This window comes from Mastacembelus armatus, chromosome 3 (genome assembly GCF_900324485.2).
Source record: "Mastacembelus armatus chromosome 3, fMasArm1.2, whole genome shotgun sequence".
NCBI lineage: Eukaryota > Metazoa > Chordata > Actinopteri > Synbranchiformes > Mastacembelidae > Mastacembelus > Mastacembelus armatus.
The window spans coordinates 1,552,087-1,570,602 of record NC_046635.1 but is presented as its reverse complement, the minus strand read 5'-3'; the positions used below and the strand labels follow the sequence as shown (position 1 = coordinate 1,570,602).

At 40.4% G+C, this 18,516-nt stretch overlaps 1 protein-coding gene across 2 annotated transcripts in view; it reads right to left on the bottom strand.

The window, feature by feature from the left end:
• LOC113138299 (protein kinase C-binding protein NELL1) overlaps nucleotides 1–18,516 on the bottom strand; it is a 208,442-nt gene that overhangs the window by 2,463 nt on the left and 187,463 nt on the right. For both annotated transcript variants that reach the window (XM_026320617.2, XM_026320616.2), the window contains 4 exons: nucleotides 16,506–16,646; nucleotides 3,528–3,721; nucleotides 698–874; nucleotides 122–346 (listed from right to left, as the gene is read on the bottom strand). In XM_026320617.2, the coding sequence (XP_026176402.1) occupies nucleotides 122–346; nucleotides 698–874; nucleotides 3,528–3,721; nucleotides 16,506–16,646 (737 nt within the window). The remainder of the gene's footprint in view (nucleotides 1–121; nucleotides 347–697; nucleotides 875–3,527; nucleotides 3,722–16,505; nucleotides 16,647–18,516) is intronic.

The window sequence follows — 18,516 nt, the reverse complement described above, 5'->3', positions numbered from 1 at the left end:
GCATTCACAGAGGTCTGTGCAAAATAGCAACTTGTGAATTCTTGGTTGAACAGACCAATGTTAACTAAAATATGCATGCTGCACAGCAATTCAAACCTTATCTGTGGCTGCTTTGACCTACCTTACACTTGCAGGTGGTGCAGGGTGAGTTGGGCATATGCCACGTGTCTCCACTGAGGCGGGTGATGCCTGCAGGGTCCTGGCACGTCTGCCGGATATCATATGACAGGTTGTCAGCCAGGCAGGGGTCTGTGACGCAACGTGGGCAACATTCACCCTCTGCCACTGCCGTGTACTCGCACATCATCACAGGGCAAACCAGAGGCCAGCAGTCCACCTCCCCCTCCTGCAGAGACACACAGAGAGGTAAAAAAGAAAAGAAAGAGGAAAAAAAAAGTTTGACAGATATGTTTTTGTGTGTGAATCAGCTGATCTGGCATCTGTTACAGCTCACATGCTGATTTGTTGCCACATCTCTAATTAGGGAGGTGGTAATTATATGAGCCCTCCACACACAGCAGAGCAGCAGATCAAGGCCAGGTATTAAACAAAGCCTAGCTCTGAGCTTCATGCTTAATGAGGAGGTGCTGTGTTTCGATATCATCTGTTTCACCACGCTCAGGGACTTTAATATAAAGGTCAGCTTTCATTTCTGTTCGCATAGCGCATGTAGCTTTGTGCGTTTCTGTGTACACACCATGCAGTGGCACTGCTGACAGCCGTACAGCCAAGATGCTCCGCTGCGGTAGAGTGTGCGCCCACTCTGGTCCAGACACTGGCTGCTGGGCCTGTTGTCACAGACGGGACAGCAAAAAAGATCCTCATCTGGGTCTCCACAGTCACAGGGTCTCCTTCTGCAGTACGTCTGCCCGTCCTGCACGACAGAGGTCACAGCAGTTAGGGTGCACCGTATATTATCCTAATGTACATGTATGAACTCAAATCAAAACAATGACAGTCAGAAGGGATAAAGCGCAATGCTATGGGAGATTTCTTTTAATATATTATACACTTAAAACACTTAAGAAATTAAGAGTTTCCTTATCAATGAATAGTAGGGGGAGGGGATTTCATCCATCTATTCTCTAGACCACTCAGTCCAGTCTCAGTCTATGCGGCTGACACAGAGACAAGACACTCACACTCACACCTATGGGCAATTTACAGTCACCAGCTAAACTAACTCCAAACTTCATGTCGTTAAGACTGTGGGAGGAAGTTGGAGTACCTGGAGAAAACTCAGGGAGAACATTTAAACTCCACACAGTGGGATTACCACCTTTTTGCAGCGTATTGCAATTCTGGAGAAAACTCTGAATATGTACTATAAAACTGGCAAGAATACTGCAAAAATAAACATATTTCAAAGAATCCAACACACTGGGATATGGTCAAGGTGCATGTTTGCACGCTGGCTCATTCAGGCAGATTATTCAAGGCCGGCACACCTATGGAGGATTATAACGTGTTTGCATAAATCCCCAAATCACAGTAATTTATTAGACTCATAAATGAAGCAAGAACATATAAGAAGTTTGGTGGAATTCAAAGTCAAATGCAGAGGAATTTGCAGGTCTCTCTAGTTGCCGTGTCCCTGGCTCTTTGTACCAGAGAAAACTTAATGGTCCGTTTTACTCGGCATGTCTGTCCCGGGGACGACGGTGTAATGGAGATGTAAAAATGTTACATAAAATGGCTGTTAGAAAATGTATGGGGGACATAAAATCATTCCGTATACCATTAAAAGGGCAATACAGAGCCAATGTTTTATCGATGCATATTGTCCTGCTACAGTAACCACTGAGTCCCTGGGTGCCAGTATCAGTGGCCTTGGTCTTTACAGCTGTGGCCCTGGATTTGCTGAGAAATTACAGCCACTTGTATTGTGCTGCAAAGGCAGACTGTTTACTTTAATACAGGATTAATCACGTCAGGCCTGCACGCCAATGATGCACCTTCGTTCTAACCAAAACATCATCATTATTGTTGAAGCTTGAGCACATTTAAAAACGTCAAGTAGAACTTTTGGCAATTTTGTGCAGCTCAGTGCCCCCTCCTGGCCACTCAGCAGTTTTAGAGTCAGAAATTCTCCTCAGAATGAGGAGTTGGAGAGAAACCAGTGTGACTGGTTCTCCTTTTATTTCCTTACATTGTTGGCTTGGACGCTGTCTGTCTGTATTTTATCACTTTGTACATGTTATAAGCAGAACACAGTTACAGTATTGTTATTTTACTGCAAATTACATGTACAAGTGAGTTTATTCAGAGCTAACAAGGTGTAAGCTAAGCTAATGTTAGTAATTAATACTACTTGCTCTGTGATTCAGCATATTCTGGAGAATATGCTTCCATATACCTTCCAGTTTGCCTATATAAAGTACTAGTTTTTGTTCATTCATTTGCAATTTGTGTTTTTGCTGCAGTTTTACAGAAGCTGTAAATCTCAAATATCTAAAAGTTATGCTTTGTTGGATGACTTGACGCTTTTAGCAGCCCATTAATGTTTATGTTTTTATGTGCATGTCTGTAATTATGCACATTTGGTAACATGTCGTTTCACTGTCCTCAAGCCACAAGAAAAATTGACAAGTTTTAATATTGTATATTGATTTTCAAATACTATGTTTAGTACCATTCAAATTGGATGTTAGAAATTGCAATGTTAGGCATCATATATTTCTCAAAGGAGGAGCAAGACAACTAGTTTACTATTAGTCAACTAGTTAATAATCCACAAATAAGCTGTTGTGCCACTGATTTGTCTAACTGCATCTCAGAGTAACAGTCATTTTATAGTTGTTAAGCTGACACAGTTACATGTCAGGAAATAATAGAAGCTAATGATAAATAGATGAGAACATTACATCTCCAGTACTGGCCTCTCTTCACTGGCTTCCAGTTCATTTTCAAACTGATTTTAAGTTGTTGATTTTAGTTTTTAAGGCCCTAAGTGGTTTGGCTCCTCTCTGTCTCAGTGATTTAGTGCGATGGCACAAACCAGCAAGATCCCTCAGATCATCGTGTCAGTTTCTTTAAGAGGTTCCCAGGGCCAGAGACAAGTGTGGGGTGATCGTTGCTTTACGATTGCAGCCCCTAAATTAAACAGAACAGTCTACCTCTCAGTGTTAGAGCGGTGACGGAGCTGGCAACTTCTAATTCATCATGTAAAACGTTCTTATTTTCCTTGGCCTCTAATACATAGTTCAGTCTGATACTCTCTTTTTAATTAATGCCTGTATGCCCTCTATGTTGTCACGTTTCATTTTTTCTGTTGATTTCAGACATTTATTGACTTTCTTTCTTCCATGCCAAGTGCTTTGGTCAACTGGATGTTGCTTTTAAAGTGCTATAGAAATAAATTTGATTTGATTTGATATTTACACACATATCCTTGATAAGCTCTTTACTCGCTATAACTGTGTACTAACCAGTCGTGCAAGAAAATGAGCTGAAAACCCTGAATTATACTGCAAACTGCACTTCCACTGCATGAATTTGTGCGTATCCAGTATATTAGTCTTTTGTACCTTGCAGGAGCACAGAGCACAGCGGTCAAAGCTGGGTTTCCAGTCTTCTCCATTGCGTCTAATTCCCTCTTCCTGTGGGCAGTCACCACTACAGCCTGGACCAGATGCACAGACACAGTCGTAACCTCCTGGGAGATTCACACACACACTGTCATTCCAGCAGGTGTGTGTCTGCAAACTGCACTCGTCAATGTCTGGAAGACAAAGCATATGCCATAATAAATGAAAGCCTACAGGTCATCTGTTGTACAAATACAATTTTTCTGTTAATTTAATTTGTATGCCACGTGTATCTGCGCCTTTTGGGTTATTAATAATTTGCATGTATTGTAAGCCATGTCTGGATTATGTTTATAGGCAACATTTTTTTTCCCAAGGAATTATTCTTTCGAACCTAATGTGTTACACAGGTGAGTTTATACCTTTGCTGATGATGTGGTAGATTTGCTACACATTTCCTTTTAATTAAAATTTTCATTTACTTTGGCGCCTGGCAGGTATCAAGTGCAACATTTAATCATTCCTTCGAATTAATAGCATTTTTGTATTAGAAGGTCAGTTGTGGCTGTGTTTTAATAGAACACAGGGGTGGTGGTGAAATCCGGGCCTCGAGGCCCCCTGCTGATTACCTGAATCAGGAGTGTTCAGCCAAACAGAAGCTGGAAGGGCAGTGGTAGTTGGAAAACAAGCAAGACAGAAGGTCTTTACAAACAGAACAGAAGCTGTAACATTACTCCTCCATCTCCAGACACACAGGACTGTGTCAGCTCCTGGGAAGCGAGTTTAGACTGATGGTAGGTTTCAGATCCAGCTGTGCTGTCTGCAGGATAGTGCCAGTTGCAAAATGCATTTTCACACTGCACGTTGAAAATGTAGCGCGAATTGCAAATTGAATAAAGAATCCAAAAAGCTCCATGCTCCCCCTAAGACAATGTCATTAGAAAACACTATTTATTACTATTGTTAAGCACATGACACTCACCTGTGTCTATGACACAAACCAGTTAGCCACTTTAACCAAGTCTAAAAGACATAAAGGCCTGGATGACCAGCAACTTTCTACTTTTAAATTCAGAGAAAATAAGTTATTGTGTTTGGGCCTTAAAAACTAAAAAAAACAGCTTATATAACAACATGGCTACGTTAGCTGGCACAGGTCTACTTGTGGTTCCCAGAGTTTCCAAAGCCTTTAGCTATCAAGCTCCTCTCCTGTGGAACCAGCTCCCGGTCTGGGTTCAGGAGGCAGACAGTTCAATTCAATGTAATTTATTTGTATAGCACCAAATCACAAGGAACTTTTAAGGTTAGACTTAAAACCTTCCTTTTTGACAGAACCTATAATTAGGAATGGCTCAGGTGACCCTGAACCCTCTGAGCTCCATTTCCCTCCCCCCTCACATGTATATTCCACCACTGAATGTCAGGTGTCCCTGGTCCTGGAGCTGTATATCGCTGATGTGCAGTTACTGGTCCCACCAACCTGCAGTGTCTATCTGTTGTTTATTGTTGCTGTTCTCTTCTCTCTCCTCTTTCCACTCACCCCAACCGGTCGAGGCCCAAACTGAGCCCGGTTCTGCTGGAGGTTTGTTCTTCTGTTAAAGGGAGTTTTTCCTCTCCACTGTCACCAAGTGCTGCTCATAAGGGATTTGTTGGGTTTTGTTATTGTTTTTTTTTTGTAAAGTTCCTCAAGATGATTTGTATTGTGATTTGGCGCTATACAAATATAATTGAATTGAATGGAATAGCTTCAGTCACATCAATCATAGCCAGCATATTCTCTCATGTGATTTCGGTTGAAACATAAAAAGAAAGAATCATCTCTCGCCGTTTCTCTCTACAATCCAAAAGAACAGGCGTGAACTGGGAGAACGGACAGCCACTTTGTAATAACGGCACTGCATAGCAAAGAGGGCACAAAAGGTATGTCCCCCATCTTTATCAAGCCATGGCATTTAGCTCTTTATCCTCACTAAATGTGATGAGCTGCTCAGAGAGGGAAAAGACCAAAGTCCATAGTCTCACTTAAACTGTATCTGTGCTCCCCCCCTGCTGCCTGCAGACATCAACCACCCACACATCACTGACAGAAAACTACTAGTGTTGTCTGAACAAAGCCTAGAATAAGAACAACTCAAACTAAATAATAGAATTTGCATGTTTGTGTGTTTAACTCTACCCATGCTTTTACACTGAGAGCAGCATAGGTAACAAGGCTGTACATTGTACTGTGGGAACTGTCAGCAGGTTTTCAAAGCTGTCCACGCCTCCTTGTTTTCCTGCCAATACTGTTTGAACATTGTTTCCATCAAGGCAAACGAAGACGTTAATCCTCTGTACGGTGGCCATTTAGGATACGGCACACTCAGCTTTAGGTGATCAGACTTGGCTCAACATTTATCTGTTGCAGCTGTACTTCACCTCCACCACTTGAGGCAGACGGCCGCACAAACGGACGCCAGTTCTGCCTGAGGTTTCTTCTGTTAAAGGGGGGAAAACCTCACTCAAAGTCCCACTGCATGTAATAACAGGCTTTTAACTGCCTGCAACAATTCCTGATAAATGTTGTCTCCAAAAGGGAGGGCCGAGTCGAAGGGCCCGTTTGGTTTGTTCAGCCCAATCTGTAATAGCAGTGAGATACAGAGGACTAAAGGGTGAAGATCACAGATAGGGAGCTTTGACAGAAAATACCTACTGTAGATACCTATAGTGCTGCACCACTAGTAGTTTTTCTGTATGCTCAATAAGCAACCATTGATTAACTCTGTCTCAGTTTCAACTGTGAAGTGCTGCAGCTCCTGCCAGTTTGTCTTGAAAGGAAAACAACAGCAACAGAAGCAAAGCACCACAAACACTTTGTTGTTGAATTAGGGACAAAACAGCATCATGGTGGACAAACTCATCCAAAACTCATCCAGGACGTAAATGTGAATGTACTCTTTGCTACCGAATTAGTACTTACAGACTAGTAATATAACTTAATAACTTATTAAAACTTATAATGTTATCAAAGTAAATTTACCACCAGATGGTTCTATAGAAACTGGCCCAAAGTTGGTCACATTATAAACATCATGCAACACAAATTTTTGTTTTCTCCAGTGGGGAATGACGACTGGTAACCGGAAGGCAGACTTACAGACATCGTCCATAACCTTAACTGCATATTTATTATCGTACACAACAATAACTGCAGCAATAGCAAAGCACTTTAACCAAAACCAGGATCCCTTGAATTTAACAGTTGTCTCTGCATCTGAATCTAACCAACCAAACCATGAATCATCCATAACCTCAAACTGCATGTTTATTACAGTGCACAACAATACACTGTGAAAGTGCTGAATACACACACACCTATTAGTTGCAGTATCAAGTTTGCTGGATACAGAGCGAGGGATAAACAGCTCAGCCAAGAATTTCATTGTGCCTCCGACAGACTATTTTCATACACTAAACGAAACCCCCGTCAGCCAGTCAGACATAGTGCACCTCCACTGGTGAAGGATTAATGCGCTTTATTCTACATTCATCACATTCAGCCACAAGCTGCTGCTCACACATGAAGCATACTCTTAAATGTGAGCTCTGAAAGACATTCTTACCACCAAACACAAAAGCCCTCCAGCAAACCCAGCTGAGCAAAGCCAACCATATAATAAACTTAGACTAACTCCTACATGAGCGGCTACACATGAATGCACTAATCCTACAGTGTATATACATGACAACACACATAGACACATACAGTATTGCACAAACACACAAAACAAATCCTTCTGACAGATGTTGGTAATTTGAAGGCATCCTACAGCTCAGAAACTCAGTATTTAGAGACTTCCCCCACAATACAAAGGTAATATTTTATTATGAAATGGTTCCGTTACGGTAACCATGACACCAAGTATGGATTTTAACCAAAAACCACGATCCCCTGAGTTTAACAACTGTTTCTGCTCCCGAATCTAATCAAACCATGAATCATCCACAACCATAACGGCACGTTTATTATAGTAACCATTATGACAAATTTCCAGTACACCTGCTACCAGTATAGTTCACATTTATTATTGTAACCATGACAACAAAGGCCCCTCCCTCCACATGGGGGGGGGGGGGGGCGCGCGAATTCAGGAAATGTCCCTGTGGGTAGTTTGTGGTGCCATGAGCGTGCATTATAGAGAGAGGTGTTTTTGTTTTTAATAGCCTCATTGATATCAGAAAACATAAATAAGAAAACTGAACCCTATAAACACAACGAAGGGAGGATTTATTGCAGGACTGTTGTATTAGTCTGCATTATTTTTACCTGGGTGTACCTATTAAACTGCCAGAGTGTAAATGGTCATTTAGGTGGGAGGATTTGTTAAATAATATTTCTTTGGTATGTCTCCAGGCGGCTCATATGGAAAGGTCATGTACATGACAGAGGGAGAAAATTATGCACACACACACACACACACACACTGTTGTGCAGGGAGACAGTGGGTATTTTATGGTGCATTATCCTCATCTTTATGCACAATCTGTTTATTAAAGCCACCTGTCTCTCCCTAAAGCATTAGGCGTAATAAACATGTTTTGAGATGCAGCCCTTGCAGCCTATTCGAAGCAATAAAGAAAAAGGACTGCTGCTCTGCCCCTCACCACAACACTATGCAGTGCCACACAATGCAACATAATGCATTGCACTGCAGCACAACCAGCTCAAAACATTGCAATGCAAACTATACCACTGTACTAAAACACCTTCACATAAATTATTCACAAATCCTAAAGTGTTACATCGGAAAAAATGAAGACACATTCTTATACACATGAAATACAATGAAAACTAACTACAGTGGATTCATATCTATCTGTGCCTGCCCATGGGATTCTGAATTAGGTTTTCCTGTTTTTGCAGCCGTTTTAAAACTTGAGTTTCCAGTGAATAGTCTAATTGCAGCCTTATGTCCATTTGCCACACTACTAAACATGCACAGTGGATTTTCCACATATATCATAGTAATGCTTTAAGGCAGCTGATTTACATTAACAGTTGAAATCTGTGCATGTACTTTTGAAAAATCCTGAAAACAAAAAAAAGCCAGAAACAAACACAGATACAAAAACAAAGCCACCTAACCTCTTCGCCAGATGCAATTATGTGCACGGTGACTGATATACAAAGAGACTATCTGCTGTCTGACAACATTATCCTCTTCTGTCTCACCAATTTTCGCCCTAGTGCTCTATACTGTTTTCTGCATGGAAATCATATTCCATGCAGCCAAAATGCAGCAGTTAACTGACTGGTGCTGCTTCCTCTCTGCTTTGAGCTGGCTCTCTCAATTACAAAATGCTGTTTTCTGTTTGGCTGACTCATGAGGTGCTGTTGGACTGATATTCCGGGGGGGAAAAATCCTGTTAAATTGTCATTTGTACTTATTTCCCCTGCTATCTTCCAGGCTAATACTACAGAGTTGGTGTGGGGGGGAGAAAAGGTGACAGGTAAACTGTCACAACTACATGCACTTGTCTTGTTAAGGTGTGAAACACATAAACGACACCTATACACACATTACGGCACCCACCTTACTTTGCTGTAACGTGCAGACAAATGTCATTAAGGGCATCTCTTAATGTCCAATTAGATGTGTGACTACGTGGGTCATTTGTTGCAGATAGGATTTATATTGATTAGGGATGGGTTCAATATCTGGTTCTATTGTGGATCGGATCCAAGTTGGTAAAATAATTCACTCCGAGGCCTGTTTGGTTCACAGTTTAGGCCTCTTCAACACTGATCAGGGGTTTTTCCCCCAGTCCAAAGTGATTTAATCTGATACTTATAAAAAATTGAAAAATTCAACACATGAAGAAAAAAAATAGCTGTTTCTTAACTAAAGTAAACAAACTAAAAATATGTCTTCCACTTAGTGCCTTATTGTAACTAGTAATTTCATCACACTCCCACTTTAAAGTGGTTTAAATACAAATCAAACTCTGCTCAGTGCTGCACTGTAGCGACTCTGTTTTCTAGGTGTCCTGTTGAATTGGTAGTATCGAACGTAGCTCTGTTGTTATCGCCTCATGAAGCACTCACTACAGACGCTACAAGTGGCTACTGGGCAGTTTTCTCATTTCAAATATTTCCACAATGCAGATATTTTGGCCACCTCAGGCTGCAAACGGTACGTTTACGACACTTGTGTTAAGCTGACGCCAATCATGGAAAATATACTTTGACTGTTCCAGATGCTGGTCTTAACAATCAGACTCGGACATCCCTCCTAAAGACGTCAACAAAGAACTCATCTGTCGTAAACACACCTATTACCATAAAGTACTGTGCAGAAGATTTAGGCACTTTAGAGGTTTTAGATCCTTATCACACAACACAGGTCTCCGATTGATCCCAGGTTTACTACAGCACCAATAGTGGGTCAAGCGGCAGGTATCCCGCTGGAGGAATGGAGTGCTGTTTCTAACCATGCTAACAAAATGACTGTGCCACTATTTCATTTTAGTAGATGCAGCGAAGCTTGTTTGACAGGGAGGAGAGATTAGGCTAATGCTAGCCCTTTAACTTCACATCAGCCTATATTCTTGTTCATTCTGTCCAACCATTAATGTTAACAAAAACACAATTGATGCAGCTACTTTAGTCCAACAGAAATAAGTAAATGCAAATAATTATACAAATACAAACAGGCTTACTGAACTCTGCACATCCCTGTTGTGCTTTGCCAAATATCGTGGTTGTATTCGGCACCAATACGCCTAAACCTGGCCCTTATCCTACCCCGTAATCATCTCCTATACTTTCCATACCCTGCGGTTTTTGCCCTAAGCAGTTGGGATCATTGCTTAGCACTAAGCAGGCGCGAGAACTACAAGTGCAAAAACAAGTTCAGTGTCAGGAAGCACCAAGTCCACCGTGCATGACAAACACCAGTGATTCATTTCATTGATAATCACAGAATGATGAAACTGTGCTTTTCTGCTGTGTTGTCTTTAATTGTGCAGCTGCGGCGCAGCCTCTTAGTGAGCGGCAGACTGAGTGAGGACAGGGTTAATGAATATCACACAGCAGTGAGTCAGTCTGTGCTGAAAGCCCTTTGACTCTTGAGCACAGCTGAATGTCCATGGCTTAGGTTTGATTACTGCAGTTGTAACCAGAGTCTTTTAGTTTCAGTCAAAAACCGGTTGTTATTCACAATTAAAATGTCTAATGAACACGGTCAGGGAAGGCTCTTAAATAATATATCTTGGTTCTACAAGAGAAAAATCATACACCTTTTTAAAGAGACAGTCACTCTCATCAACCTTAATGTCACAGAGTGGCAGAGATAACCACTGTACAATAATCACTGTATGCATGTGTCAGTACCTGAAGTTAAATCCTTGTATTTATACTGCAGTAGTTCACAGATCACATATATATATTTATATATATAAATATATTTATTTTTCTAGTCTTTTTTGTCTTTATTATTTTAAACCTCTTATCTTCCTTTGTTAAAAGTTTAACTTGATTTAATTCTTGTAGACAGAGAGAGTTTAGTGAACTGGAGTCAAATTCCTTGTTTGTTTGCTGAAACTTGGCCAGTAAAGCGGATTCTGATTTTAGAAAGGTAAGCCAAATGAAGGTTGGCATAATCTGTGTGCTACTTCAGCCCAATCATGTAAGATTAGTGTGCACTGCTGACAACCAGCCATTTCATCAAACGTGGAAACGATGTGTTGAGTGTTAAACGCCGTTTTAAGTTGGGACTGAAACGTTTGTAAGGTGGATGGAAGCTATAGTGAGCTTGGATTCACTGCTGCACTTGATGTAAATTATGGCCCAAACACAAGAAACGTCAAAACGCTTCAAATTGTCTGCAGACACTTATCAAACCACTCCTGCAGCACAGTCCATCTCTCTGTCATTAATTTGCCTTTTTAGTATGCTCTCAGCATATATGCTTCCCCAATAATTGGCTAAATTATAGAGTTTAGAAGCTACATGAGACAGAGGAGCTGTGCTTTACCTCTGCTGTGCAGGATCCTAGGAATATACATAATAACATACATAAGGACCCCAGCAGAAAAGTGGATTATGCTGCATGAATGAGTTTGTACTGAAGTTTGATACTTTCATCACGACTGTGGAGGCATCAGAAGAAGAAGAAGAAGTACTTCATTAATCCCCAAGTGGAAATTCAATTGTTACAGCAGTTATTCTCATTTTAAGTTATTAAATTTAATAGTAACAGTCGCGCAGGAGCAGGCTGTAACAGCCGAGCCAAGATAACCAGCCTTGTTGGTTTGCCTTGTTTCCCTCAGCGCTTTTAGTTCTTGTGAACTCTGACACTTATATTTACACATTTATGTGTTGTCACTACTGGTATTGATATTTATTAATAATTTTCCATCGAGTTTATCTTCAGCTGTGATAACTGACGTCTGTGTGTTCTCTCTTCAACTGATGGATCCTTTTGTTACTGACGATCAAAACAATAATGGGACCGACAGCAAAACCAAACCCCTTTAGCCTGTTGCACATCTGAACATTCATCATCTGACTATTAAAGTGAGAGCTTAAAGGAAAGGTTAGCATTAATACTTGTCTTTTTTTTTTTTTTTTTAAAAATCAGTGAAACCGTATTATATCTTTTATTAAAACGCAGCACATATGAGGGAGTAAAGTAAAATGAAAGCTGAACTCTTAAATGTATTTTGTGCAAATGATCTAAACTGTCATAGTTAAGTTCATCTCCACTAATTCACGCACGGACGAGGTTTATTAATAAAAACGTTAATTATATTTTGCAGCAGAGGGTTTGATGACCTGTGGATGTCTCTGGATTAAAATATTTAAATGACTAATTTATGAGGATGAGAAAGACAAGAAAGAGGATAAAAAAAATCAAGAGCAGAACATTCTTGACTCTTGCCTTAAAAAACCTTCAGGTCTGTGTTCAATCTCCTCTGGAGCTAAATGAATCAAACCTGATGACTCAAACTGCATTTTGCTTTAAAGGTTTACTGAAGGCAAACACATGACACTGGCCCTGTTTGCTACATACATTACAGCTGTAAACTAGCACGTCAACAAAAACAAAAGCAGTACCTTGGATTTGTTGTGTTACATTTATATAGTCTGTGCTTCTGCCCACATAAAGCCCCAGCGTCATGTCTAATAGGCTGAACTGCTAAAAATGATATTGCTCAAGGAATCAGCAAACAGCTGCATGTGTGTTTAAATGAGACGGTGGTTACAGTTACAGTGTGTGTGTAAACATTCAGCCTGGTAAATATTATTGTGCCATTGTCATTTACAGCATGTTAGCACTTCAGCATATTAGCACAGACACAGAGCTGAGAGTGTGGCAGCAAACTAATAGGAATGTTTTCGAGCTGCAAATCACCAAATCGATGCTTCCTGAGGTTTTATTAAGAAATGTACAATCATGGTGATCATACATCTATTGATCAGTATCTATCTATACGTAACTACCTATCTATCTATCTATCTATCTATCTATCTATCCGTATCTATCCATCTAATCTATCTATCCATATCTATCCATCTAATCTATCTATCAATCACTATCTATCATCCATATATCTATCTATTTATGTCTATCACTATCTATCATCAATATATCTATCTACTTATCTATCACTATCTATCATCCATATATCTATCTATTTATGTCTATCTATATCCATCTAGCTATCTATCTATCTATCTATCACTATCATCAATATATCTATCTATCTATCTATCACTCTATCATCAATATATCTATCTATCTATCTATCTATCTATCACTATCATCAATATATCTATCTATTTATCTGTCTATCACTATCTATCATCCAAATATCTATTTATCTGTCTATCTATATCCATCTATCTATCTATCTATATCCATCCATCTATCTATCTATCTATCTATCTATCTATCTATCTATCATCCATATATCTATCTATTTGTCTATCTATCTATATCCATCTATCTATCATCCATATATCTATTTATGTCTATCTATCTATATCCATCTATCTATCTATCTATATCCATCTATCTATCTATCTATCTATCTATCTATCTATCTATCTATCTATCATCCATATATCTATCTATTTATCTGTCTATCTATATCTATCTATCTATATCCATCTATCTATCTATCTATATCCATCCATCTATCTATCTATCTATCTATCTATCTATCTATCAATCATCCATATATCTATCTATTTGTCTATCTATATCCATCTATCTATCTATCTATCATCCATATATCTATCTATTTGTCTATCTATATCCATCTATCACTATCTATCATCAATATATCTATATCTATTTATCTGTCTATCACTATCTATCATCCATATATCTATCTATTTGTCTATCTATCTATCTATCATCCATATATCTATCTATTTGTCTATCTATATCCATTTATCTATCACTATCTATCACTATCTATCATCCATATATCTATCTATTTGTCTATCTATCTATCTATCTATCATCCATATATCTATCTATCTATATCCATCTATCCATCTATCTATCTATCACTATCATCCATATATCTATCTATCCATCCATCCATCCATCCATCCATCCATATATCTATCCATCTAATCTCTCTATCTATCCATCCATCCATCCATCTATCAATCATCACAGCATCCTATCAACATCAATGATGTCTTTCCAAAGGATTCTTTATGCAATCAGAAATCAGCAGCAACAGTTACAAGTATGTGCCACTTTCCAAGGGCGAGAAACTCTTGCAGCTGATTTCATCCTTTCACGGCCCCTAAGAGAGAAGCAGAACTAGTACCTGGGTGTGGGAGGGAGAACAGCAGCATCTTTGCTGGAGTAAACCGGTGAATTGTTACTGAATTGTTCCTCCTTGTGTTTAATTATTTTGCTCTGTGTTGGCCTCTGTGAGCTGCTGTACGATAAAACACCACAATCATAATGTGATTTAAAAGGAAAAATCAAAGCAGTGCCAACGCTATACATGGCTGGCATAAACTTTGTTGCTTTGTTGACCGTTAAGATGCAGCAGATCTGTGAAATGCCCACAGTCTGTGAAAATATAGTAAATTATTAACAAAGTGTGAACTGAATGTTTCAAGAGCAGCCAGACCAACAGAACTAACACTCTCCTCAAAGCCTCTCGCCCAAAATGATTTAGTCTTAAAACATCTAACACCATATAATAGGGTCTTATATGAATGTGAATGCCAAAACATGTATCTGTTTTAGTTGGGCGTTCAGTCTACCTCATTCCTCCTTATCAAAGAGAACAACAACAAAGCCAAACGCTCCTCCATTGGACCCCATCTTTCTCCCTCTGGTCCACTCATTTCATCAGCTTCCTGCTCCTTATTGTGACATTTGGAAAGGTCAATCAGCACAACACAAATTCATCTTGGTTTGTTTTCACCTAACACTGCAACAAGACAAAAAAAAAACTCCTCAGGTCACATGCAACTATTCCACAAAAACCTCCATTCAACCTGCTGAAACTGCTGCTTTCACGAGGCCGTAACATCGATTGGCAGCTGCTCCTCAGAGTAACAGTTATTATTTCATCAGGTCTTACATAACATCTCAAACGTAGAGTGACACCATGCTCTGCTACTAGTTTAGTCACTCAGCACAACTCTGATGTGTTGGTGTCACGATTATGTCCTTCAGCCTGAAAAGATCCGTAGCAGTCAAACAGTAATTATGTTTATTAGAAACACTCTCTGCCATTAAATTTAAATTAAGATTAATAATCTCATCATAATTCCTATTGGTCTCTTAATTTTGGACAGCAAAAAAAGTTGCCATGCATACTCTCATAAAGAGTTATCTTGTGGGGCTAATAACATTTGAGTTACGTACAGTAATCTTTCATAATTCCCCCAGAGAATCATAACACAACCTGAGTGTCACAAATAGAGATGGGTCTTTGAAGCTAAAATGTTATTATATATTTTCTGGGAGCTATTATTACAGTTATGACAACCCCCCCCTTCCTGTCTCACACACACACACACACACACACACACACACGCCCCAACCACAGAGAAACTGTGAGGCTGTTTATCTGATTCTTCCACTTGAGTGACAAAGCTCACCATTGATTGTCGATCTGTGGACTGCACCCCACTATCTGCTGGATGCCTCACTTTCAGATGCCTGTGCATGGTGGTTGTGATATGCGACCCTGACGGGGCACGGTGTGACAGATCTTTGTTTCTTCTTGTTTGTATTTGGTGCTGTAGTAAAATGATATACTGACTTTGTTATCGTGTTATTTCCAAAAAAAGCAGTGGCTCATTGTTTTTAAAAGACAAAACTTCAGTGGCATAAAATATTTGATTTAATTACTTTTGGTATATTTGAAAATTATCGCCCTCCCTAGTCACAAACCCCAAACATGCTTTTGGTGGATCACAAACACATATGTGTGTTTGATGCTCTGTTGTATTTTTGCATCCCCACACTTTCTTGCTGTGTGTAAGCAACTGTCAGAGGTACGTAAATTAAAAACCGGATTTTACAGTTACATACTGTTGTATGCCTCATCACCACTGTGCTTTGACACAACAAACCCACGAGACTCGTGTTTCTCCCTTTCTGCTCTAAGTCTCCCCTGTCTCTGCTCATCATGAATACCTCATTAAGGGCTGTGTGTGGGTTTCATGCAGTGTGGCTATTTCCTCAGCTGTGAAGGCAAGAAGAACTCTGATTAGCCTCCTCATAGGTGCCAGGCTCATGTCTACATTCCGGATTATCAAAGAGGCTGTACGAAACAAAGAATGACAAACAAGCAGTCATGTAGGAGCCCAGAGATAAAACGAGACTTGAGTGGAAGCTAGGTAGCATCAGCATTCAGAAATCCCGAGTAATTGGACACAGAAGGTCTATAGCAGGAGGAGCTGGTATTTCAAGCAGTGATGAGGATGCTTTCAATTCAGTGTACGCTCACCGATGCAGGAGCTCCCATCGAGCAAGTAGGAGCCATTGTCATGGAAACCACTTCTGCATTCACAGTGGTACCAGCCGGGCAGGTTGACACAGCGGGAGTGGTTGTGGCACTCAATCAGCCCCTCTGCACACTCGTCGATATCTGAGAACACAAACACACAGTAGCATCAGCATCACTCTGAATCATTATCCTGGCATCGAACACGGACTTGAAACTCCAGCTCATTTTTGTCATTTGATTTTTTTTTTTTGGCATGTTCTCTGATGTGTGGCAGTTATGATAGTGAAGGCTGACCCAATCAAAGCGAACCTCCGCCACGGCGGCTAGAGCTGGGTCAGCATCTGCAAACATTAGACAGTCAACATCTCTGCCGCCTTTCTGTCACAGCAGGGATCAAAGTATTTTAGAAATCACACCATTTGGCAGCAGAGTTGTCTCCTCTGTGCACTCCTCTATTTCTTCCTCTCACTCATTCTGCCATTTCGACTCAGCTTGCTTTGTGGCGTGCATAAACATGCCCAGCCCAGAGGCATTAGGTTTTTATTTATTTATTTATTTTTTCCTTCTTCTTGGGGAGAGTAAATCTCTCTCATCCATTATGTATGATGTGAGCTCTGCTCCTCATCTGCAGCGCTCTTGCTTCTGGCTGTAAGAGCTGACCTGCACACACACCCCGATGGTTACAGCATGACCTTCAGTCACACCTTCAATCACCTAAATGCAAACCATGGCAAACAGGAAAGGTTGCAGCCGACTGCTCATTAACTGTCACGTCTGGGTATATCTCATGCTGACACTCAAGGGGAGTGATGCCATATCTCAAGCGAATCAACACAGAAGGCGCACTGGCTGATAGCTTGCACGCTAGTTTTTCATATTATCCAATGAATTTTAAGGGTTTTAGGTTGTAGTGTCATTAAAAAACAAAAAACACAAAAAACACATCTGTAAATGACTACTTGAAGTGGAAATGAAAGTGGATTGTAGTGAAATCCGTCTCTGGTATTGCTCTTCCCAAAATGCTGAAATAGTCATTTAATCAATGATTTTCCCTTTTTAAAAAAAAAAGTTATTCATTTTAGATTTTAAAGAGTGTTGTCTAAAAATATCACGTACGCAGGTGAGATGAGATGAATAAGATAAACTTAATTCCCAAAGGGAAACTCAGGTAGTCTTGTACTGAAAGTAATAAGTACTAGGTAGTAAAAGTAACAGTCCAGTACATGTGTGTTAGTCATCTGCCGTTGGCTGAGGTGTTGTAGAGATGAAGGATCTCCTCCATGGTTCAGTCCTGCAGCTCAGTGAGGTGAGTCGTCCACTGCGGCTGCTTCTCCGTCAGGATGTTGTGAAGGGGATGATCAGTGTGTTCCAGGATGGACTCTACCTTTGTCTGTGAGCATCTCTCCACCACAGCCTCCAGTGGGTCCAGCCTCATTCCAGTCACTGAACCAGCGTTTTGCACCAGTTTGACCAGCTGCCTTGGATCTTTCTGCTTTATGCTGCCTCCCCAGCAGACTGCAGCATCAAACAGCACACTGGCTGCCATAGTTTGGTAAAACACGTGCAGCATCATCCTGCAGACGTCTGAGGAGCTAAGCCGCCTCTGCCTTTTTTTAATATATATGTGTTCTGTCTGCGTTCAGGTCCAACTTATTGTCCACGTGCACGCTTAGATTTCTGTAGACTGGCACCACTTCTATCTCCACACCGCAGATGTTGACTGGATAGCGTGGGGGCATAGACCTTTAAAAATCCACTACCATCTCCTTGGTTTTAGAGGTGTTCAGTAGGAGGCTGTGTTTGCGACTCCAGTCAGTGATGACTTTGATCACACCCCCGTACTCCTTTTCTCATTTGTCTGAGTAGAGATAAAAAAAAAAGACAGGCTAAGCCATTTAGCAGCGTCTGTTGTTGTTGTGCCGTTGGCCTGGTGGGCTGCAGGTGATAAGATGTGACAGCCGGTGGAAGGGCTGCCCTCTGTAAGGTTCTCAGGTCAGAGATCTGGTCAGAG